This window comes from Notolepis coatsorum, assembly GCF_963971535.1.
Source record: "Notolepis coatsorum genome assembly, chromosome: 2".
NCBI classification, from domain to species: Eukaryota; Metazoa; Chordata; class Actinopteri; order Aulopiformes; family Paralepididae; genus Notolepis; species Notolepis coatsorum.
This window is the reverse complement of record NC_140166.1, coordinates 26,220,906-26,246,687: the sequence shown is the minus strand read 5'-3', so window position 1 is coordinate 26,246,687 and position 25,782 is coordinate 26,220,906. Positions and strand designations below refer to the sequence as shown.

The 25,782-nt window shown below is 40.6% G+C and overlaps 1 protein-coding gene across 2 annotated transcripts in view; it reads right to left on the bottom strand.

Moving 5' to 3' along the window:
• Positions 1-25,782, bottom strand: part of LOC311223266 (actin filament-associated protein 1-like 2) — a 149,394-nt gene that overhangs the window by 49,437 nt on the left and 74,175 nt on the right. For both annotated transcript variants that reach the window (XM_084308051.1, XM_084308052.1), the window contains exons 3-4: positions 12,779-12,856; positions 12,548-12,603 (exon numbers count right to left, since the gene is read on the bottom strand). In XM_084308051.1, the coding sequence (XP_084164177.1) occupies positions 12,548-12,603; positions 12,779-12,856 (134 nt within the window). The remainder of the gene's footprint in view (positions 1-12,547; positions 12,604-12,778; positions 12,857-25,782) is intronic.

Here is a 25,782-nt window from a genome sequence, read left to right as displayed (position 1 = left end):
ACAGTCTACAAGACCCTCTAAAACAAGCGCGTTGAAATCGCGCTGATGTTGTGTTGAAGTTGCTTTGAAGTTGCTGTAGCATGTAGAGGCCTTTACTGTGATGTGTGTGTTACTGTGGTGTGTGTGCGTGCGTGTGTGTTACTGTGGTGTGTGTGTGTGTTACTGTGGTGTGTGTGTCTGCGTGTGGATGTGTGTGTGTCTGTGCGTGTGTGTTACTGTGGTGTGTGTGTTACTGTGGTGTGTGTGTGTGTGTGTGTGTGTGTGCATTACTGTGGTGTGTGCGTGTGTGTGTGTGTGTGTGTGTGTGTGTTACTGTGGTGTGTGTGTGGGTGTGTGTGTCAGTGTTCTATGGGTCATCACGTAGGCCAGATGGTAATCAGGGCCATGAACGACCACTTCCTGTGTCCACATCGTTCTCAGCCAATAGGAGGGCAGATAGAAGGGAGATGGCCTCACATGTAAACATTGTACTTCCTGCCATGAGTACACACACACACACGCACACACACACAGGAATACACACAGAAACAAAATTTGTAACTTTAAATCCGTAGATCAAATCATATGTACAAAGGATTCAAATATGACAGAGGTTCAACATGCTTTTAGAACATCTATGGATACAAAACGCATATTCCGCACCACAGGGGGGTAGACTTCAGCTGGAGGGTGCTCCCCGCCCGCAGAGAGGTGTTGGGGGTATGTGGTGTGGGGATGATCCAAGCAGCCACACCTGGCCTGGGTCAAGCTAATTAGCTAAGCACAGGTGTAATGCAATAGACAGGTATTTATCAGACTGTGTGTGCAGGTGTGAAGAGGCAGCTAACCTAGTCCACAGGTATAATAATATTCTGTTAATTCATTAACCATACGTATTGTTATTACCCAAATAACTTAAAAAAAATCGTATTTTTTAATTCTATTTTGTGCTCATTCTATGTCTATTTTTACTGCTGTGAAGCACCTTGGGCTGCAATTCCTGTATGAAAGGTGCTCTACAAATACAGTTGTTTATTATTATTATTATTATTATTATTATTATTATTATTATTATTATTATTATTATTATTATTATTATTATTATTATTATTATTATTATTATTATTATCAAAATGATTGATGCACATAGGTTAAATAAGTCATCCTCCACACACACAGAGTTTCTGACATGTCAGAAACTCTGCTCTGGCTTATAACATCCTGCCAACTCTCTTCAAAAGAAAGGTCTGTTGAAACATCTGGAAGGTCCTTTTTTAAAAGCCTCTCATGTGGCCTGTGACAGCTACCCACCCCTAGTACACACATATATATACACAAATACACACATATAAACACACACATATACACAACCATAGGGCCAGCTACCCACCCCTAATACACACACATACACCAGGGCCCTCATTCATCAACGTGTTCTACGCACAGATCTGTGCTTACCCTGTGCGTACGATCATTTCTAAGCAAAGAGTGGGATTCATCAATTTCGATTTGAACTTGACTCCGTGCTTATATTTACGCACAGCTCGGACCACACTTAGCTGACGCCCAGTGGTAGAATATATTATTACAACAAGGAAATGAGCTTCTGTGCATAATAACACTGGCATGTTCTGTACGAACCGTAGTTCATTATAGTTCATTGTAAAATAGCAACAGTAGTGTAATTATGGTCAAAACCCTATAAATAGCATTTGGAATAATAGATCTTTCTCTCAGAATGAATGCAGCATGGTTTATATAGCGTTATCGGAATATACGGGGTGTAGGCTACTGACTGACTGCGCTCCGCGTAGCTTGATTGATTGATTGATTGAAAAGTTTATTAACAGATTGCAGAATGGGTACAGTACAGTACAGCTCAGTACATACAATTGTTAATTGGGGATGCAGACCAACTTTCGTCTTGTTTACATCAGGGTCCCCCATTTTCAATTCATCATAAATCATAAAGCTCAACTCGTTATTATTTTGCGCACAGACCGCCGAAACACGGGAACGTTTTGATTATATTTAAAAGGCTTTACGTTAAACGAAACAAGTGGAATTTCGAAGCTGTAAGCAGAATAAGTCATATGAATATAGTGTTCTTCCCCCTTTTTACTGTATAAGAAATAATAGAAAACGCATTGCAATGACACCATGCAGATAGTGGACAGACTATATGATGGGATTCAAGTTCGCGTTTTTGTTGCTCATAGGCATGCTGTCAGAGTATGATATCTTAATCAAACATTCTAGAACATTTGTCGTCACAGATCATGTCCTAATAGAACATGGATCGTGATATTGTGTGGACTGTTATTATTACTGTACACCGGTACCACCCATTGTGACAACAGCCTTGTGAGTCCCGCACACAAACATGATGGAATTCAAGTTCATGTATTGAAAGGCAGGCTACCATACATGCAGTGAGATTCATTGTTCTTATATGCTCTCGTATTATATTGTTTATATAGGCTACCCAATACTGACATCAAAATAGATTGTAGTATGCCTCTAGAAATCATATGCAGCAGGTAGAAAATTGACGGAAGATCCATCGCGATTTGGAATAGAATTGAGGAGAACTTTAATCCCTGCCCCTGGGTATTAATCAAACAACACGGGAAAAGGCAGTCATATTCCAGCGCGGTCTTTATTAGCCGACAACAAAATAGATGCCTCTAAAAATCATATAGCCAATCGAACACAACTAATAAAGGCATTCATATTACAGCACGGTTATAATGACACACAACCAACGCCAAACAGTGGTCTTTATTAGTATTTTGAGCTGTCCAGGCAGAATTGCAGCAATTATGGTCTTAGGGAGCCGTTGATATCTGACATCACCGTTTACAAATCCGCCTTTTATTTATCCCATAATACGCGATAGTGTCTTCTTGGTTCGACAGCAGTGAATTCTCCGTGGAGTTTCTCAGAGTCCCGCTCGGGTCAGTCCATTATTTCACATCCCATGGGGGGTGTTTCCTCATTTTCATGACCATATATGGATAAACATGCACGAGCATTGACGGTAGAACAAAGTGGTATTCATCAACACGGAGGAGCATAGAGCCTGCTTACGCACCGTGTGATGAATCCCGACTTCCCTGTGCGTACACTAGTTCTACATTCCGTGCTTACGTGTGGAAATAGAAATGTTCTACGCACACTATTGATGAATGAGGGCCCAGGGCTCTACGCTAACCTTTTTCCCAAGGAGCACATGTGCTCCTAAATAAAAAGATTAAGAGCACACAAAGAAATTTAGGGGCACAGTGAACATTTTTCAAGTAACACAGAGTTTATTAACAAACTATTTATTACATGCATATTATACTGTGCATGCGTGCGTGTGCATACTAAGGGACAAACATCTGTGCAATAGCACATACCACCAAAATCACACATTGGTCCATACCTACTAGACGCAAGGGATATCAAGTCAAGTCAAGTCAAGAGTTTTATTTGTCACGGCATACAAGTATACAATGAAATGCGGGTGGTCTTGCCCGCAACGATGTGCAATACAGTGGTACAATATATAATAGAATCCAATAAAAAACAACATTGTGCAATAAACAGGTAACATGGTGGGACATCTCGGTATCTGTACATAGTTATTTACAGAGCATATAGGACATGCTAGGTCCTTTGGTAGTACTGTTACTGTTGCTATACTATTTTTAAAGTGACCTTTCCTTTTTGGCCATAAGTGTGGGCGTGTGCAGCATGAGTGTGTGCCTGCTCATGTTAAAGTGGCTGCTAGTGTGTGAGCGTGCACAGCGTCTTTCATTATTCTGCAGGCTCTGGATTTGCACCTCTTGTTGTATAGGACCTGCAGGGGAGGTAGTGCAATACCCGTGGTACGCTCGGCTGACCGCACCACTCTCTGTAGGGCCTTCTTGTCCTGTGCCGTGCTGTTTCCATACCAGGCAGTGATGTTTCCAGTCAAGATGCTCTCTACAGCTCCGGAGTAGAAGGACTGGAGTATCTTCCCCGATACTCTGAACTTCCTTAACTGTCTCAGGTGGTAGAGGCGCTGCTTCGCCTTTTTTACGTCTGTGTCTATGTGTGTTGACCATGTCAGATCCTCTGAGATGTGGACCCCCAGGTACTTAAAGCTGCTCACCCTGTCCACGGTAGCCCCGTTTATCATCAGTGGTGTGTGTGTCTCCTGCTGTCCTCTCCTATAATCCACGATCAGCTCCTTGGTTTTACCAATGTTCAGGAGCAGGCTGTTGTCCTGGCACCAGCGTTCCAGTACCTCAACCTCCTCCCGGTAGGCCTTCTCGTCGTTGTCCGAGATCAGCCCCACCACCACCGTGTCGTCTGCAAACTTCACTAAGGAGTTGGAGCTGAACTTGGCCACACAATCGTGTGTGTAGAGTGAGTACAGCAGGGGGCTCAGAACACAGCCCTGGGGGGACCCGATGCTCAGGGTGATGGTGTTGGAGGTCTGACCCCCCACCCTGACCGCCTGGGGTCTTTCACTCAGAAAGTCCAGTACCCAGGCGCTCAGGGCGGAGCTCAGACCCAGCTCGATCAGCTTGTCCACCAGTCTGGTGGGGACTATGGTGTTGAACGCTGAGCTGTAGTCAATGAACAACAGTCTCACATAGCCCCCCTTCTGGCGGTCAAGGTGAGAGAGGGTGCTGTGCAGTACCTGGGAGACCGCGTCGTCAGTGGACCTGTTTGTCCTGTATGCAAATTGCATAGGGTCCATATCACTGGGGAGGGAGGCACAAATGTGATCCTTGACCAGCCTCTCGAAACATTTCATGACCACAGAGGTGAGTGCCACTGGTCTGTAGTCATTGAGACATGTTGGGGAGGGTTTCTTCGGTACAGGGATGATGGTAGACATCTTGAAGCAGGCAGGGACCACTGACTCCGCCAGGGATTGATTAAATATGGCGGTGAACACCGGGGCTAGCTGGTTGGCACAGGACTTAAGTATGCGTCCTGTTATACCATCTGGGCCAGCCGCTTTCCTGGTGTTCACCTGCATAAATGCTCTTCTCACACTGTGTTCCGACAACGAGAGAGCGTCCCCGCCCCCCCGCGGCTGCCTCCCCCCCCCACAACAGCTGGCGCGCCAGTGACGTCACTAGCCGTTGAGCCAGCGGCGCCACCGTCTACACCAAACCGAGCGTAGAAAGAGTTGAGTTTGTCCGCGAGAGAGGCGTCGTCGCTCCCCATTGAGGGGGCGCTGACTTTGTAATCAGTTATTGTCCTCAGTCCCCGCCATAAGCCTCTTGTGTCGTTTTGTGCCATTTGTGTCTCCAGTTTATCAGCATATGTCCGTTTTGCAAGTTTTACAGCCTTGCGCAGAGTATAGACCAGGGGTGTCAAACTCATTTTCACAGAGGGCCACATCAGCATTATGGTTGCCCTCAAAGGGCCAAAGACCGTATACATGTTAATGTAATGTAAAATAAATGTAGCTACTCATTTACATATTGTTAAACATGTTGTTTCTGTATTTATTACTTATTCAAGTTATACATATTGCATTATGCATTTGCATAGATGTAAAAATATATGTTAGCTTATGTTATTTTAACAAATCATTTTAGTTTATCAGAACCCCATATTACTCCATCAATCAATGATCAAACCATTCAAGTAAATAACAAAGAAGAATATCATCAAATACAAGCTATGACATTAAGTTTGTTCAAAACCTTTTTGTCACAGTCAAGAGGGGCAGAACTAACACCTGTGAGCTGCAAAGAACACGTGGGACAGATGTAGCAGATGTTACACAAACAAATGGCTGCACACAACCTTGCAGAGGCCATACATCCAACTAATGGAAGATAGTTTAATTAACTTTAATTAACAGATTGCAGAATGGGTACAGTACAGTACAGCTCAATACACACAATTGTTAAGGGGATGCAGACCAGAGAAAGACTTTCGACTTGTTTACATCAGGGTCCCCCATTTTCAATTCGTAAAGAAATTGCTATTATGTGTCTGCATGAACACACAACTGTAACTGTACTTAAAAATGACAAAATAAGGGTTGTCTCAGTTCACAACTATATTGGTCAAGTTTTGGGTGGGACTTGTTTGCGTCCCTACAGCTTCTTATTCAATTGAGCGAGATGCTCGGTTATGTCACACAGCCAGCTTGCATCTGACAGTTCAGACAATATTTCTTCAACCCTTTGTTACCTATTCCACCTGGATCTTTTTTGTATTTTGGGCTGTAAAATTGTCAAATAATGTCTGAGGAGTAAGTGCTTTTGGCTTTTTTCCTTTGTTACTTCATCAATACCTCAGATCTTAAACACACATGTATGTGTAAGAATGTGTAATAACTAAGGCTGTCAAAGCTTTATTAACGCATTAACCCACAATTATTTTAACACCGCTATTTTTTAACCCAAGATTAATGTAAAAAAAAAAAAAAAAATGTATTAGAGCTCTTGGGGGGCCACATCAAATGACGTGGCGGGCCGCATTTGGCCCGCGGGCCGTGAGTTTGACACCTATGGTATAGACTGAAGCCTTATACTCCTCCATGTTTCCTGACTCTCTGCCCCGGTTGTAAGCAGTGGTGCGAGAGTTCAGAGCTGCTCTGATAGTACTGTCCACCCACGGTTTCTGGTTTGGGAAAACCCGCACCTTTTTCGTGGGGACAATACTATCAGCTATTGTTGTTATGTAGCTCACCACGGTGTCCGCGAGCTCGCTGACGTCACTGGCGCTTCCTTGAAACATATTCCAATCCGTGTCTGCGAGCGCGTCCTGAAGCGTGGCCTCTGATTCGTCTGTAAATTTTTTTTGTCTCACGTGACACGACGGCGTCACGTGATCTTTGTTTGTAAGCCGGAATTAACAAGATGGAGTCGTGATCGCTTGAGCTTGTAGCACCCATCAATGGTGGAGCCGCTAGAGCAGACCTGGGCATTGTACGGCCCGCGGGATGATTCTGACCGGCCCGCGAAAGATTACATGATAATAAAAATAAAATAAAAAATAAATTAAAAGAATATTTTCTTTTAATATTTTTTTTTTACATTTTTTTTTTTTTTTACTTTTTTCTTTTCATGTCAACGTTCACACGCACAATATACGCTTACCTAGGATTTGACTTGATTCAACAACAAAGCAGTCGGGGCAAGCCGAAAACGGTCAAAAGTGTGGTTATTAAGTTTGGATTTCTTTTTTCACAACTGAGGTAGGTAGATTCAATTTTTAGAGACTAAAGTACAGAAAAAAGGTACCGTTGGGTACCGGTATCGATTTACAGGTACCGGTACTGTATCGGTTCAAATGTGAACGGTACCCATCCCTACTGAACACACAACTGCAGGGCAAGGGCATTTTTGCTCATGAAATGCATAGCCATGTGAAAGCCTTCATGACAAAGTTGCAATTAATTTCAAGGCAACTAGGCAGCAACAATCTCAAACACATGAAAACCCTGAAAGAAGTCAAACCATCAGCTGATCACCGGCACAGGTACTCATCCATGTTGGGAGCACTGCATGATGAATTTTCAAGGCGTTTTCAAGATTTCAAAAAGGTTGAGGATGAAATGCAGCTAGTTTCCTCTCCCTTTACCTGCAGTGTTGATAGTGCACCCACTGATGTTCAGCTTGAACTCATTGACCTGCAGTCTGATTCACTACTGAAAGAGCACTTTAAGTCAGCATCACTGCTAGAGTTCTACTCTGCTCTCAAGGAGGAGAACTTTCCAAACATGAGGAGACATGCTCAGAAGATGTTGGTTCTCTTTGGATCCACCTATATGTGAACAGACATTCTCAGTCATGACGTTTACCAAGTCCAGGTACAGATCCTCTCTCACTGATGAACATCTGGCAGCTGTGCTTCGCATCTCCACCTCAGACATGCAACCTGACTTTGATGGACTTGTTAAAGCTCAACAGAGACTGGATTTATCACACTGAATGAAAAAAAAAAAGAGCTGAAGAACACTAAAATGTGGAAATATAACAAGTGAAATGGGACACTTGATCTTTTTCTTTTCTTTTTTTTTGCACAGTTCTGAAAACATTAAATGTTTAATATAGACATGTAAAGTCAAAAAGGCTACTGGGACACTTTTCTTTACACAGTTCAGTGTCATGTCTTGTTTATTTTGGCTATAAGATGATGTGGTGTCTTTAGAAAGCTAAGAAAATCCTTGTTTCAATAGTATATGAAACTCAAAATAATAACTTTATTTGTATAGCACTTTTTCATACATGCCCTTTGTTATTAATGTTTCACGTTTTGTTTATCATTTTGGAAATAAATTCTATTTGAATAAATGATATTTTTGAAAGCTAACCTCACCTTTTAATTGCCAAATAATAACATACACTCTTACCAGGGGTCAAAACAATGCCATTTACTGCTTTTTATATAGAAATAAAATTTATATTATGCATAATTGAGTTTGGAATTTTGGCCCGGCCCTCCAACATATTTTCAGTTGCTCATTCGGCCCCCCGGGAAAAATAATTGCCCACCCCTGCGCTAGAGCCTTGTAGCCGGCTCTGAACGGGGTGTAACAGTGGTCGAGTGTGTTTCCCCCTCTTGTGGAGCAGGCCATGTGTTGAAAAAAGGACTTTTTTCAAATTCGCCTGGTTGAAATCACCAGCTACGATCGTCGCTGCGTCAGGATGTTTGATTTGGTGCTTATTGAGGTGTCAAGCTGCTTTTGTATGTTGTAGTGTTCTCACGATACCAACATTTAGACTTCGATACAGATAAGAAAGGTAATGGAATATATTATTAGATGACAGAACATGGAAATTTTTTTATACAATTATTTAATTCATTATAATTGTAACGCGATTGAAACCTAAATAATAAAAAATTCTAAAAAATTATTCCATTACAGCTGCTGAGCTATACTTTCTATACTAGCTACTGTCCATCAATATCTTCCTTTTGAATGAAATAGGTTCAGACAGAGGAGAGAGGAGAGAGAGAGAGAGAGAGAGAGAGAGAGAGAGAGAGAGAGAGAGAGAGAGAGACTCTCAGCCCCCCCTTCCCTCACTATTGTATGCCTCAGTTCCCAATGATAGCTTACAGTAGTTAGCGTTAGCAGGTTAGCTTAGTTAAAGTTAGCAGCTAACATTAGTTAAGGTTTTTAGTGTGACATGGATACAGAGGAATGGCGAGGATGCAAAGCATGTTAGACCATTGGACCCGTTGATAGTGGAGTTTTCGTTCTACATAGAAACAGAGTGACTCGCGAGATGAGTTGTTACAGAACTGGTCCGCGCTGCTCTGTGTCTATTACTATTACTCGCACACTGTGCTCCTAAATTATTTTTTTGGTTCGCACAAATACATTTTTAGGGGCAAATGCGACTGAAATGCTCGCACTGTAAGCCCTGTACACACACACACACACAACCATAGTATATCAGCTACCCAACATTAGTACACACATACAGTATATACACATAGGCCAGCTACCCACCCCTAGTACACGCATTTACACAACCATAGGCCAGCTACCCACCCTTAGTACTCACACATATACACAACCATAGGCCAGCTACCCTCCCCTAATACACACATATATATACACAGATATACACAACCATAGGCCAGCTACCCACCCCTAATACACACACACAACCATAGGTCAGCTACCCACCATTAGCACACACACATATACACACACACACACACACACACACACACACACACACACACACACACACACACACACACACACACACACACACACACACACACACACACACACACACACACACACACACACACACACACACACACACACACACACACACACACACACACACACACACACAACCATAGGTCAACTACCCACCCCTAGCACACACACACAACCATATATATATATATATATATATATACACACACACACACACACATATACAGTGCATACATACTGTGCAAAACCTTCAGTGGTTCAGTGAGCCTGTTATTAGCGTTCCACATCACAGACCATTCTCCCTCTCTCCTCCTATCTCTCCCTTCCATCTTCTCTGCATCTCTCTCTCTCCCTTCCATCTTCTCTGCATCTCTCTCTCTCCCTCTCCCTCCTCTGTCATTAAGGTTAGAGGGAGAGGGTCAGGAGGGTTAGTGGTTCCTGCCTGCAGACACACTCTGTTATCATCTCTACAAACACACTGCTGGCTGCTCTCTAAGGAATTCTCTCCTCTCCTCTCCTCTCCTCTCCTCTCCTCTCCTCTCCTCTCCTCTCCTCTTCTCTTCTCCAGCCTGTTTTACCATAACGTAAATTCGTACTAAGTTGTGATTTACGCATCACTAAAATAAAAGCAGTGCAGAGATGTAACTACTCACAGAGACATTTGTCTGCCACACAGCATCATTCCTTCATTAATTAGCAACACAGTAATCCAGGAGAAACCCAATTTATTGATATGATATTTCAATAACGATCTAGCTTATTACAATGTGCTATGATGCCAAGTGGCTCAAGCCAGCCAACAAGCTGATGCGCACGGTAACCGTGACATTATCTGATCGCCGATTGGCCACTCATCTTAGTTACTTAATGTCATTACTTTACATCCAAACTAGTTAGGTTCTGCCCCAAGTAACTGTGGTGCAACCAGTAGCTGATTTAACTTAACCAGTAGCTGATTTAACTTAACCAGTAGCTGCTTTAACTTAACCAGTAGCTGCTTTAACTTAACCAGTAGCTGCTTTCACTTAACCAGTAGCTGATTTAACTTAACTAGTAGCTGCTAAGTATCTAGTGTCAACCTTAGGAGATAACCTATAGGCATAGCTGGTGCAACTCAGCACAGTTATTTTCTATTATATCCCATTTTTACTCTACTCTATTATACTCTATTATACTATACTATAGACTACTCTCTCTCTCTCTGACCAGACCAGAGTGAGTGTTGGTCTTGTTCTATCTTTAGGACATTCACACATTGTCCTGGCAGTACAACCATTCTGCCTGTTATTCAAACATATGAAGAATCCACTCACAGTCTGCTGAAATAACTCCAACAAGTAGAGACACATAGAGAGTATCAGAGACCACCACAGTATCAGAGATACCACCACAGTATCAGAGACCACCACAGTATCAGAGATACCACCACAGTATCAGAGACACACAGACAGTGTCAGAGAGACCACCACAGTATCAGAGACCTCAGGGTAGGACATCAGGGTAGGGCTGGGCGATATGGCCTCTAAATGATATCACAATATTTGTTTGCTCTATCACGATACACGATATATATTGCAATATTTTGACATTTCCTCTAAAGCACTTAAAAATGCATGATTTAACCCTTTGATGGATACAGTCACGCCAACATGATGATTCTATAAACCTCTGTTGTCAAGCCTCGTCAATATAACCCCCCCTTTCCCCACTAATGGAACTAGTGTCGTGGATCACTCCCCTGTGAGCGTTTCCAGGGTTAGCGGCTAACGTTAGTTAGCTTAGCTTAGTTAGCAGCTAACTTAGTTACCGCCTCTCTGTCTCTGAGTGTGTGTACGTGACGTACATTGGGCGAGTGTGTGTGTCTGTGTGAGGGAGAAAGGAAAGTGCTGTGCTAAAGTAAGTCTCATCTCAGCCGCGGCAGCTTAGAAACTGACGTGAGGATTTGTGCAAAACATCACGATGTCCACGATATGTTTAAAAAGTGTATCGTTAATGAACTGTACCTGATATTTATTTAATATCGTCATATTGCCCACCCCTACATCAGGGTCTAGTTAAACCAGATAGGCTGAGAGGATATCAGGGTCTAGTTAAACCAGAGAGACAGAGAGGACATCAGGGTATAGTTAAACCAGAGAGACAGAGAGGATATCAGGGTATAGTTAAACCAGAGAGACAGAGGATATCAGGGTCTAGTTAAACCAGAGAGACAGAGAGGACATCAGGGTATAGTTAAACCAGAGAGACAGAGGATATCAGGGTCTAGTTAAACCAGAGAGACAGAGGACATCAGGGTATAGTTAAACCAGAGAGACAGAGAGGATATCAGGGTCTAGTTAAACCAGAGAGACAGAGAGGACATCAGGGTCTAGTTAAACCAGAGAGACAGAGAGGACATCAGGGTCTAGTTAAACCAGAGAGACAGAGGACATCAGGGTCTAGTTAAACCAGAGAGACAGAGAGGACATCAGGGTCTAGTTAAACCAGAGAGACAGAGAGGATATCAGGGTCTAGTTAAACCAGAGAGACAGAGAGGATATCAGGGTCTAGTTAAACCAGAGAGACAGAGAGGACATCGGGGTCTAGTTAAACCAGAGAGACAGAGGATATCAGGGTCTAGTTAAACCAGAGAGACAGAGGATTTCAGGGTCTAGTTAAACCAGAGAGACAGAGGATTTCAGGGTCTAGTTAAACCAGAGAGACAGAGGATATCAGGGTCTAGTTAAACCAGAGAGACAGAGGACATCAGGGTCTAGTTAAACCAGAGAGACAGAGGACATCAGGGTCTAGTTAAACCAGAGAGACAGAGGACATCAGGGTCTAGTTAAACCAGAGAGACAGAGGATATCGGGGTCTAGTTAAACCAGAGAGACAGAGGTGACTCACCCCTTTTCTGGACTCCAGTTGAGAGACTGGATCACTGCAGGACTGGAGAACACATTCTGTAGATACACACACACACACAAGACACACACACACACACACACACACACACACACACACACACACACACACAGACACACACACACGCACACACACACACACACACACAGGATGAGTGTCAGTCCGTCCGTCAGTCAGTCCAGTGTAATTTAACTGTGTCTAATTGAACTGTACCTGAGCCAGGTGTGTCTGTGAGGTCGTTGCTAGGAGATGATGATGGACAGCTCATGATCATGTATTCAGCATCCTCCACTACAGAAACAACACAAGCAGTTACACAACTACACACACACAACAACACACAAATAACAAACAACATTTTGGTACGATGCCAGTTCCTAAACGGTTCCAAAATCGATAGGTTAAAGGTAGAATCTATGATGTCATCAAACAGTGACCTCTAGGCAAAAGATGACGACATGGTACTGCGCTTTGTTGTTTTGGGCTAATGTGTGGATTGGGTTTCAGTGGGTATGGGGGAAGGGGTTGCTACTGCTGGCCACACCTGACACCAAGAGAGGTCTGGAGAAACTCACAGTATAATAAGTTAGTAAACTTCAACCCACACATCAGACCAAAACAAAACAGTTAAAGGAACACGCCAACATTTTGGGAAATTAGCTTACCATCTTCTCTAGGGAGAGACACAAAGATAGATACCAGTTTCCTCTCTGTGCATTCAGTAGAAAGCTATTTGGCTGCACGTTAGCCTAGCTTAGCACAATGAATGGAAGCGGACAGTGCCGGTTAACCTTCGGGAGAGGTGTTAGTTGGACAATGCCTGGGCTAACTGACACTATCCGCTTCCATTCATCGTGCTAAGCTATTCTAGAGCGTAATGCGCACAGAGGTTCATGCCATCTCCCCCAGACCCCCTCCCTGCTGAACAGGTACCCCGACTGACCAGTAGGAGTCGTTATTGCAATGACCAGAACTCACTGACGTCGTCCCACCCACAAACACTCCAATTGTGTTCGTAGGGACGACTGACCAAGCCAGAGGTACCGCTGACAATGGGAATCGAACCCAGAGTCTCTGCGGTGGGAGGCGAATGCTTAGACCTCTACGCTATACCCAGCCGACCCCATTAACTCAGTTCTAATAATATACTGTATGATGCCATCTTGACTTTTCAGAGGTTCAAACCTCTTTCCCAAAACTACAAAGTGCAGCTTTAAATTTGGAGAATTGTATCTCTTGTATCATATAACTGTAGTTAGACACATAACCCACACTTGCTCTATTCCTTCCGTGATGCCTCTCTGAAAGTCTTAAATCGAATGTAGTTGTGTATACTGTTGTCATCTACTGTAGATATACTGTCATCTACTGTAGCCTATACTGTCGTCATCTACTGTAACCTATACTGCCATCTACTGTAGCCTATACTGTCATCTACTGTAGATATACTGTCATCTACTGTAACCTATACTGTTGTCATCTACTGTAACCTATACTGCCATCTACTGTAGCTATACTGTCATCTACTGTAGCCTATACTGTCATCTACTGTAGATATACTGTCATCTACTGTAGCCTATACTGTTGTCATCTACTGTAACCTATACTGCCATCTACTGTAGCCTATACTGTCATCTACTGTAGATATACTGTCATCTACTGTAGCCTATACTGTCGTCATCTACTGTAACCTATACTGCCATCTACTGTAGCCTATACTGTCATCTACTGTAGCTATACTGTCATCTACTGTAGCCTATACTGTCATCTACTGTAGCTATACTGTCATCTACTGTAACCTATACTGCCATCTACTGTAGCCTATACTGTCATCTACTGTAGCCTATACTGTCATCTACTGTAACCTATACTGTCATCTACTGTAGCCTATACTGTCATCTACTGTAACCTATACTGCCATCTACTGTAGCCTATACTGTCATCTACTGTAGCCTATACTGTCATCTACTGTAGCTATACTGTCATCTACTGTAGCCTATACTGTCATCTACTGTAACCTATACTGTCATCTACTGTAACCTATACTGTCATCTACTGTAGCCTATACTGTCATCTACTGTAGCCTATACTGTTATCTACTGTAACCTATACTGTCATCTACTGTAGCTATACTGTCATCTACTGTAGCCTATACTGTTATCTACTGTAGCTATACTGTCATCTACTGTAACCTATACTGTCATCTACTGTAACCTATACTGTTATCTACTGTAACATATACTGTTATCTACTGTAGCCTATACTGTCATCTACTGTAGCTATACTGTCATCTACTGTAGCCTATACTGTTATCTACTGTAGCTATACTGTCATCTACTGTAGCTATACTGTTATCTACTGTAGCCTATACTGTCATCTACTGTAGCCTATACTGTCATCTACTGTAGCCTATACTGTTATCTACTGTAGCCTATACTGTTATCTACTGTAGCCTATACTGTCATCTACTGTAACCTATACTGTTATCTACTGTAACATATACTGTTATCTACTGTAGCCTATACTGTTATCTACTGTAGCCTATACTGTCATCTACTGTAGCCTATACTGTCATCTACTGTAGCTATACTGTCATCTACTGTAGCCTATACTGTCATCTACTGTAGCCTATACTGTTATCTACTGTAACCTATACTGTCATCTACTGTAGCCTATACTGTTATCTACTGTAGCCTATACTGTTATCTACTGTAGCCTATACTGTTATCTACTGTAGCCTATACTGTCATCTACTGTAGCCTATACTGTCATCTACTGTAGCTATACTGTCATCTACTGTAGCTATACTGTCATCTACTGTAGCCTATACTGTTATCTACTGTAGCTATACTGTCATCTACTGTAGCCTATACTGTTATCTACTGTAGCTATACTGTCATCTACTGTAGCTATACTGTCATCTACTGTAGCCTATACTGTCATCTACTGTAGCTATACTGTTATCTACTGTAGCCTATACTGTCATCTACTGTAGCCTATACTGTCATCTACTGTAGCTATACTGTCATCTACTGTAGCTATACTGTCATCTACTGTAGCCTATACTGTCATCTACTGTAGCCTATACTGTCATCTACTGTAGCCTATACTGTCATCTACTGTAGCTATACTGTCATCTACTGTAGCTATACTGTCATCTACTGTAGCCTATACTGTCATCTACTGTAGCTATACTGTCATCTACTGTAGCCTATACTGTTATCTACTGTAGCTATACTGTCATCTACTGTAGCCTATACTGTTATCTACTGTAGCTATACTGTCATCTACTGTAGCTATACTGTCATCTACTGTAGCCTATACTGTCATCTACTGTAGCCTATACTGTCATCTACTGTAGCTATACTGTTATCTACTGTAGCTATACTGTCATCTACTGTAACCTATACTGTCATCTACTGTAACCTATACTGTCATCTACTGTAGCCTATACTGTCATCTACTGTAGCCTATACTGTTATCTACTGTAACCTATACTGTCATCTACTGTAACCTATACTGTCATCTACTGTAGCCTATACTGTCATCTACTGTAACCTATACTGTCATCTACTGTAACCTATACTGTCATCTACTGTAACCTATACTGTCATCTACTGTAGCCTATACTGTCATCTACTGTAGCATATACTGTTATCTACTGTAGCTATACTGTCATCTACTGTAACCTATACTGTCATCTACTGTAGCCTATACTGTCATCTACTGTAACCTATACTGTTATCTACTGTAACATATACTGTTATCTACTGTAGCCTATACTGTTATCTACTGTAGCCTATACTGTCATCTACTGTAACATATACTGTTATCTACTGTAGCCTATACTGTTATCTACTGTAGCTATACTGTCATCTACTGTAGCCTATACTGTCATCTACTGTAGCTATACTGTTATCTACTGTAACATATACTGTTATCTACTGTAGCCTATACTGTTATCTACTGTAACATATACTGTCATCTACTGTAGCCTATACTGTCATCTACTGTAGCCTATACTGTCATCTACTGTAGCTATACTGTCATCTACTGTAACCTATACTGTTATCTACTGTAACCTATACTGTCATCTACTGTAGCCTATACTGTCATCTACTGTAGCCTATACTGTCATCTACTGTAGCTATACTGTCATCTACTGTAGCCTATACTGTTGTCATCTACTGTAACCTATACTGTTATCTACTGTAACATATACTGTTATCTACTGTAGCTATACTGTCATCTACTGTAGCCTATACTGTTATCTACTGTAGCTATACTGTCATCTACTGTAGCCTATACTGTTATCTACTGTAGCTATACTGTCATCTACTGTAACCTATACTGTCATCTACTGTAACCTATACTGTCATCTACTGTAGCCTATACTGGCATCTACTGTAGCCTATACTGTTATCTACTGTAACCTATACTGTCATCTACTGTAACCTATACTGTCATCTACTGTAGCCTATACTGTCATCTACTGTAACCTATACTGTCATCTACTGTAACCTATACTGTCATCTACTGTAACCTATACTGTCATCTACTGTAGCCTATACTGTCATCTACTGTAGCATATACTGTTATCTACTGTAGCTATACTGTCATCTACTGTAACCTATACTGTCATCTACTGTAACCTATACTGTCATCTACTGTAACCTATACTGTCATCTACTGTAACCTATACTGTCATCTACTGTAGCCTATACTGTCATCTACTGTAGCATATACTGTTATCTACTGTAGCTATACTGTCATCTACTGTAACCTATACTGTTATCTACTGTAGCCTATACTGTTATCTACTGTAGCCTATACTGTCATCTACTGTAACATATACTGTTATCTACTGTAGCCTATACTGTTATCTACTGTAGCTATAGTCATCTACTGTAGCCTATACTGGCATCTACTGTAGCTATACTGTTATCTACTGTAACATATACTGTTATCTACTGTAGCCTATACTGTCATCTACTGTAACCTATACTGTTATCTACTGTAGCTATACTGTTATCTACTGTAGCTATACTGTCATCTACTGTAGCCTATACTGTCATCTACTGTAGCTATACTGTTATCTACTGTAACATATACTGTTATCTACTGTAGCCTATACTGTCATCTACTGTAACCTATACTGTTATCTACTGTAGCTATACTGTTATCTACTGTAGCTATACTGTCATCTACTGTAACCTATACTGTCATCTACTGTAGCCTATACTTTTATCTACTGTAGCTATACTGTCATCTACTGTAGCCTATACTGTCATCTACTGTAGCTATACTGTTATCTACTGTAACATATACTGTTATCTACTGTAACCTATACTGTTATCTACTGTAGCCTATACTGTCATCTACTGTAGCCTATACTGTCATCTACTGTAGCCTATACTGTCATCTACTGTAACCTATACTGTCATCTACTGTAACCTATACTGTCATCTACTGTAACCTATACTGTCATCTACTGTAGCCTATACTGTCATCTACTGTAGCTATACTGTCATCTACTGTAACCTATACTGTCATCTACTGTAACCTATACTGTCATCTACTGTAACCTATACTGTCATCTACTGTAGCCTATACTGTCATCTACTGTAGCCTATACTGTCATCTACTGTAGCCTATACTGTCATCTACTGTAACCTATACTGTCATCTACTGTAACCTATACTGTCATCTACTGTAACCTATACTGTCATCTACTGTAGCCTATACTGTCATCTACTGTAGCTATACTGTCATCTACTGTAACCTATACTGTTATCTACTGTAACATATACTGTCATCTACTGTAACCTATACTGTCATCTACTGTAACATATACTGTTATCTACTGTAGCCTATACTGTTATCTACTGTAGCCTATACTGTCATCTACTGTAACATATACTGTTATCTACTGTAGCCTATACTGTTATCTACTGTAGCTATACTGTTATCTACTGTAGCCTATACTGTCATCTACTGTAGCCTATACTGTCATCTACTGTAACATATACTGTCATCTACTGTAGCCTATACTGGTATCTACTGTAACCTATACTGTCATCTACTGTAACCTATACTGTCATCTACTGTAGCCTATACTGTCATCTACTGTAACATATACTGTCATCTACTGTAGCCTATACTGTCATCTACTGTAACATATACTGTCATCTACTGTAGCCTATACTGTCATCTACTGTAACATATACTGTCATCTACTGTAGCCTATACTGTCATCTACTGTAGCCTATACTGTCATCTACTGTAACATATACTGTCATCTACTGTAGCCTATACTGGTATCTACTGTAACCTATACTGTCATCTACTGTAACCTATACTGTTATCTACTGTAGCCTATACTGTTATCTACTGTAACCTATACTGTTATCTACTGTAGCCTATACTGTCATCTACTGTAGCTATACTGTCATCTACTGTAGCCTATACTGTTATCTACTGTAGCCTATACTGTCATCTACTGTAACCTATACTGTTATCTACTGTAGCCTATACTGTCATCTACTGTAGCCTATACTGTCATCTACTGTAGCCTATACTGTCATCTACTGTAACCTATACTGTCATCTACTGTAACCTATACTGTCATCTACTGTAGCTATACTGTTATCTACTGTAGCCTATACTGTTATCTACTGTAGCCTATACTGTCATCTACTGTAGCCTATACTGTCATCTACTGTAACCTATACTGTCATCTACTGTAGCCTATACTGTCATCTACTGTAGCTATACTGTCATCTACTGTAGCCTATACTGTCATCTACTGTAACCTATACTGTTATCTACTGTAACCTATACTGTCATCTACTGTAACCTATACTGTCATCTACTGTAACCTATACTGTCATCTACTGTAGCTATACTGTTATCTACTGTAGCATATACTGTTATCTACTGTAGCCTATACTGTCATCTACTGTAGCCTATACTGTCATCTACTGTAACCTATACTGTCATCTACTGTAGCCTATACTGTCATCTACTGTAACCTATACTGTCATCTACTGTAACCTATACTGTCATCTACTGTAACCTATACTGTCATCTACTGTAACCTATACTGTCATCTACTGTAGCCTATACTGTCATCTACTGTAACCTATACTGTCATCTACTGTAACCTATACTGTCATCTACTGTAGCTATACTGTCATCTACTGTAGCCTATACTGTCATCTACTGTAGCCTATACTGTCATCTACTGTAGCTATACTGTCATCTACTGTAGCCTATACTGTCATCTACTGTAACCTATACTGTTATCTACTGTAGCCTATACTGTCATCTACTGTAACCTATACTGTTATCTACTGTAGCCTATACTGTCATCTACTGTAGCTATACTGTTATCTACTGTAGTCTATACTGTCATCTACTGTAGCCTATACTGTCATCTACTGTAACCTATACTGTTATCTACTGTAGCCTATACTGTCATCTACTGTAGCCTATACTGTCATCTACTGTAGCCTATACTGTCATCTACTGTAGCCTATACTGTCATCTACTGTAACATATACTGTCATCTACTGTAGCCTATACTGTCATCTACTGTAACATATACTGTCATCTACTGTAGCCTATACTGTCATCTACTGTAACATATACTGTCATCTACTGTAGCCTATACTGTCATCTACTGTAGCCTATACTGTCATCTACTGTAACATATACTGTCATCTACTGTAGCCTATACTGGTATCTACTGTAACCTATACTGTCATCTACTGTAACCTATACTGTTATCTACTGTAGCCTATACTGTTATCTACTGTAACCTATACTGTTATCTACTGTAGCCTATACTGTCATCTACTGTAGCTATACTGTCATCTACTGTAGCCTATACTGTTATCTACTGTAGCCTATACTGTCATCTACTGTAACCTATACTGTTATCTACTGTAGCCTATACTGTCATCTACTGTAGCCTATACTGTCATCTACTGTAGCCTATACTGTCATCTACTGTAACCTATACTGTCATCTACTGTAACCTATACTGTCATCTACTGTAGCTATACTGTTATCTACTGTAGCCTATACTGTTATCTACTGTAGCCTATACTGTCATCTACTGTAACCTATACTGTCATCTACTGTAGCCTATACTGTCATCTACTGTAGCTATACTGTCATCTACTGTAGCCTATACTGTCATCTACTGTAACCTATACTGTTATCTACTGTAACCTATACTGTCATCTACTGTAACCTATACTGTCATCTACTGTAACCTATACTGTCATCTACTGTAGCTATACTGTTATCTACTGTAGCATATACTGTTATCTACTGTAGCCTATACTGTCATCTACTGTAGCATATACTGTCATCTACTGTAACCTATACTGTCATCTACTGTAGCCTATACTGTCATCTACTGTAACCTATACTGTCATCTACTGTAACCTATACTGTCATCTACTGTAACCTATACTGTCATCTACTGTAACCTATACTGTCATCTACTGTAGCCTATACTGTCATCTACTGTAACCTATACTGTCATCTACTGTAACCTATACTGTCATCTACTGTAGCTATACTGTCATCTACTGTAGCCTATACTGTCATCTACTGTAGCCTATACTGTCATCTACTGTAGCTATACTGTCATCTACTGTAGCCTATACTGTCATCTACTGTAACCTATACTGTTATCTACTGTAGCCTATACTGTCATCTACTGTAACCTATACTGTTATCTACTGTAGCCTATACTGTCATCTACTGTAGCTATACTGTTATCTACTGTAGTCTATACTGTCATCTACTGTAGCCTATACTGTCATCTACTGTAACCTATACTGTTATCTACTGTAGCCTATACTGTCATCTAATGTAGCCTATACTGTCATCTACTGTAGCCTATACTGTCATCTACTGTAGCCTATACTGTCATCTACTGTAGCCTATACTGTCATCTACTGTAGCCTATACTGTCATCTACTGTAACCTATACTGTCATCTACTGTAACCTATACTGTCATCTACTGTAGCCTATACTGTCATCTACTGTAGCCTATACTGTCATCTACTGTAGCCTATACTGTTATCTACTGTAGTCTATACTGTCATCTACTGTAACCTATACTGTCATCTACTGTAGCCTATACTGTCATCTACTGTAGCCTATACTGTTATCTACTGTAGCCTATACTGTTATCTACTGTAGCCTATACTGTCATCTACTGTAGCCTATACTGTTATCTACTGTAACCTATACTGTCATCTACTGTAGCCTATACTGTCATCTACTGTAGCCTATACTGTCATCTACTGTAGCCTATACTGTCATCTACTGTAGCTATACTGTCATCTACTGTAGCCTATACTGTCATCTACTGTAGCTATACTGTCATCTACTGTAGCCTATACTGTCATCTACTGTAGCTATACTGTCATCTACTGTAGCCTATACTGTCATCTACTGTAGCTATACTGTCATCTACTGTAGCCTATACTGTCATCTACTGTAGCCTATACTGTCATCTACTGTAGCCTATACTGTTATCTACTGTAACCTATACTGTCATCTACTGTAGCCTATACTGTCATCTACTGTAGCCTATACTGTCATCTACTGTAGCCTATACTGTCATCTACTGTAGCTATACTGTCATCTACTGTAGCCTATACTGTCATCTACTGTAGCTATACTGTCATCTACTGTAGCCTATACTGTCATCTACTGTAGCCTATACTGTCATCTACTGTAGCCTATACTGTCATCTACTGTAGCTATACTGTCATCTACTGTAGCCTATACTGTCATCTACTGTACCCTATACTGTTATCTACTGTAGCCTATACTGTCATCTACTGTAGCCTATACTGTTATCTACTGTAGCCTATACTGTTATCTACTGTAGCCTATACTGTTATCTACTGTAGCCTATACTGTCATCTACTGTAGCCTATACTGTCATCTACTGTAACCTATACTGTCATCTACTGTAACCTATACTGTTATCTACTGTAACCTATACTGTCATCTACTGTAGCCTATACTGTTATCTACTGTAGCCTATACTGTTATCTACTGTAACATATACTGTCATCTACTGTAACCTATACTGTCATGTACTGTAACATATACTGTCATCTACTGTAACCTATACTGTCATCTACTGTAACCTATACTGTTATCTACTGTAGCCTATACTGTTATCTACTGTAGCCTATACTGTTATCTACTGTAGCCTATACTGTCATCTACTGTAGCCTATACTGTTATCTACTGTAGCCTATACTGTCATCTACTGTAGCCTATACTGTCATCTACTGTAGCCTATACTGTCATCTACTGTAACCTATACTGTTATCTACTGTAGCCTATACTGTTATCTACTGTAGCCTATACTGTCATCTACTGTAGCCTATACTGTTATCTACTGTGGCTATACTGTCATCTACTGTAGCCTATACTGTCATCTACTGTAGCCTATACTGTCATCTACTGTAGCCTATACTGTTATCTACTGTAGCCTATACTGTTATCTACTGTAGCCTATACTGTTATCTACTGTAGCCTATACTGTCATCTACTGTAGCCTATACTGTTATCTACTGTAGCCTATACTGTTGTCATCTACTGTAACCTATACTGCCATCTACTGTAGCCTATACTGTTATCTACTGTAACCTATACTGTCATCTACTGTAGCCTATACTGTCATCTACTGTAGCCTATACTGTCATCTACTGTAGCCTATACTGTCATCTACTGTAGCTATACTGTCATCTACTGTAGCCTATACTGTCATCTACTGTAGCCTATACTGTCATCTACTGTAGCCTATACTGTCATCTACTGTAGCTATACTGTCATCTACTGTAGCCTATACTGTCATCTATTGTAACCTATACTGTTATCTACTGTAACATATACTGTCATCTACTGTAACCTATACTGTCATCTACTGTAACATATACTGTCATCTACTGTAACCTATACTGTCATCTACTGTAACCTATACTGTTATCTACTGTAGCCTATACTGTTATCTACTGTAGCCTATACTGTTATCTACTGTAGCCTATACTGTCATCTACTGTAGCCTATACTGTTATCTACTGTAGCCTATACTGTCATCTACTGTAGCCTATACTGTCATCTACTGTAGCCTATACTGTCATCTACTGTAACCTATACTGTTATCTACTGTAGCCTATACTGTTATCTACTGTAGCCTATACTGTCATCTACTGTAGCATATACTGTTATCTACTGTAGCCTATACTGGCATCTACTGTAGCCTATACTGTTGTCATCTACTGTAACCTATACTGCCATCTACTGTAGCCTATACTGTCATCTACTGTAGCCTATACTGTCATCTACTGTAGCCTATACTGTCATCTACTGTAGCCTATACTGTCATCTACTGTAGCCTATACTGTCATCTACTGTAGCCTATACTGTCATCTACTGTAGCCTATACTGTCATCTACTGTAGCCTATACTGTCATCTACTGTAGCCTATACGGTCATCTACTGTAACCTATACTGTCATCTACTGTAGCCTATACTGTCATCTACTGTAGCCTATACTGTCATCTACTGTAGCCTATACTGTCATCTACTGTAGCCTATACTGTCATCTACTGTAGCTATACTGTTATCTACTGTAACCTATACTGTCATCTACTGTAGCCTATACTGTCATCTACTGTAGCCTATACTGTCATTTACTGTAGCCTATACTGTCATCTACTGTAGCTATACTGTCATCTACTGTAGCCTATACTGTCATCTACTGTAACCTATACTGTCATCTACTGTAGCCTATACTGTCATCTACTGTAACCTATACTGGCATCTACTGTAGCCTATACTGTCATCTACTGTAGCCTATACTGTTATCTACTGTAGCCTATACTGTCATCTACTGTAGCCTATACTGTTATCTACTGTAGCTATACTGTCATCTACTGTAGCTATACTGTCATCTACTGTAGCCTATACTGTTATCTACTGTAGCCTATACTGTTATCTACTGTAGCCTATACTGTTATCTACTGTAGCCTATACTGTCATCTACTGTAGCTATACTGTTATCTACTGTAGCCTATACTGTCATCTACTGTAGCCTATACTGTCATCTACTGTAGCCTATACTGTTATCTACTGTAGCCTATACTGTCATCTACTGTAGCCTATACTGTTATCTACTGTAGCCTATACTGTTATCTACTGTAACATATACTGTTATCTACTGTAGCCTATACTGTCATCTACTGTAACCTATACTGTCATCTACTGTAACCTATACTGTCATCTACTGTAACCTATACTGTTATCTACTGTAGCCTATACTGTCATCTACTGTAGCCTATACTGTTATCTACTGTAGCTATAATGTTATCTACTGTAGCCTATACTGTTATCTACTGTAGCTATACTGTCATCTACTGTAGCTATACTGTTATCTACTGTAGCTATACTGTCATCTACTGTAGCTATACTGTCATCTACTGTAGCTATACTGTTATCTACTGTAGCTATACTGTTATCTACTGTAGCCTATACTGTTATCTACTGTAGCTATACTGTCATCTACTGTAGCTATACTGTCATCTACTGTAGCTATACTGTTATCTACTGTAGCTATACTGCTATCTACTGTAGCCTATACTGTTATCTACTGTAGCTATACTGTCATCTACTGTAACTATACTGTCATCTACTGTAGCTATACTGTTATCTACTGTAGCTATACTGTTATCTACTGTAGCCTATACTGTTATCTACTGTAGCCTATACTGTTATCTACTGTAGCCTATACTGTCATCTACTGTAGCTATACTGTTATCTACTGTAGCTATACTGTTATCTACTGTAGCCTATACTGTCATCTACTGTAGCTATACTGTCATCTACTGTAGCTATACTGTTATCTACTGTAGCCTATACTGTTATCTACTGTAGCTATACTGTTATCTACTGTAGCTATACTGTCATCTACTGTAGCCTATACTGTTATCTACTGTAGCCTATACTGCCATCTACTGTAGCCTATACTGTTATCTACTGTAGCCTATACTGTCATCTACTGTAGCCTATACTGTTATCTACTGTAGCTATACTGTTATCTACTGTAACATATACTGTCATCTACTGTAGCCTATACGGTCATCTACTGTAGCCTATACTGTTGTCATCTACTGTA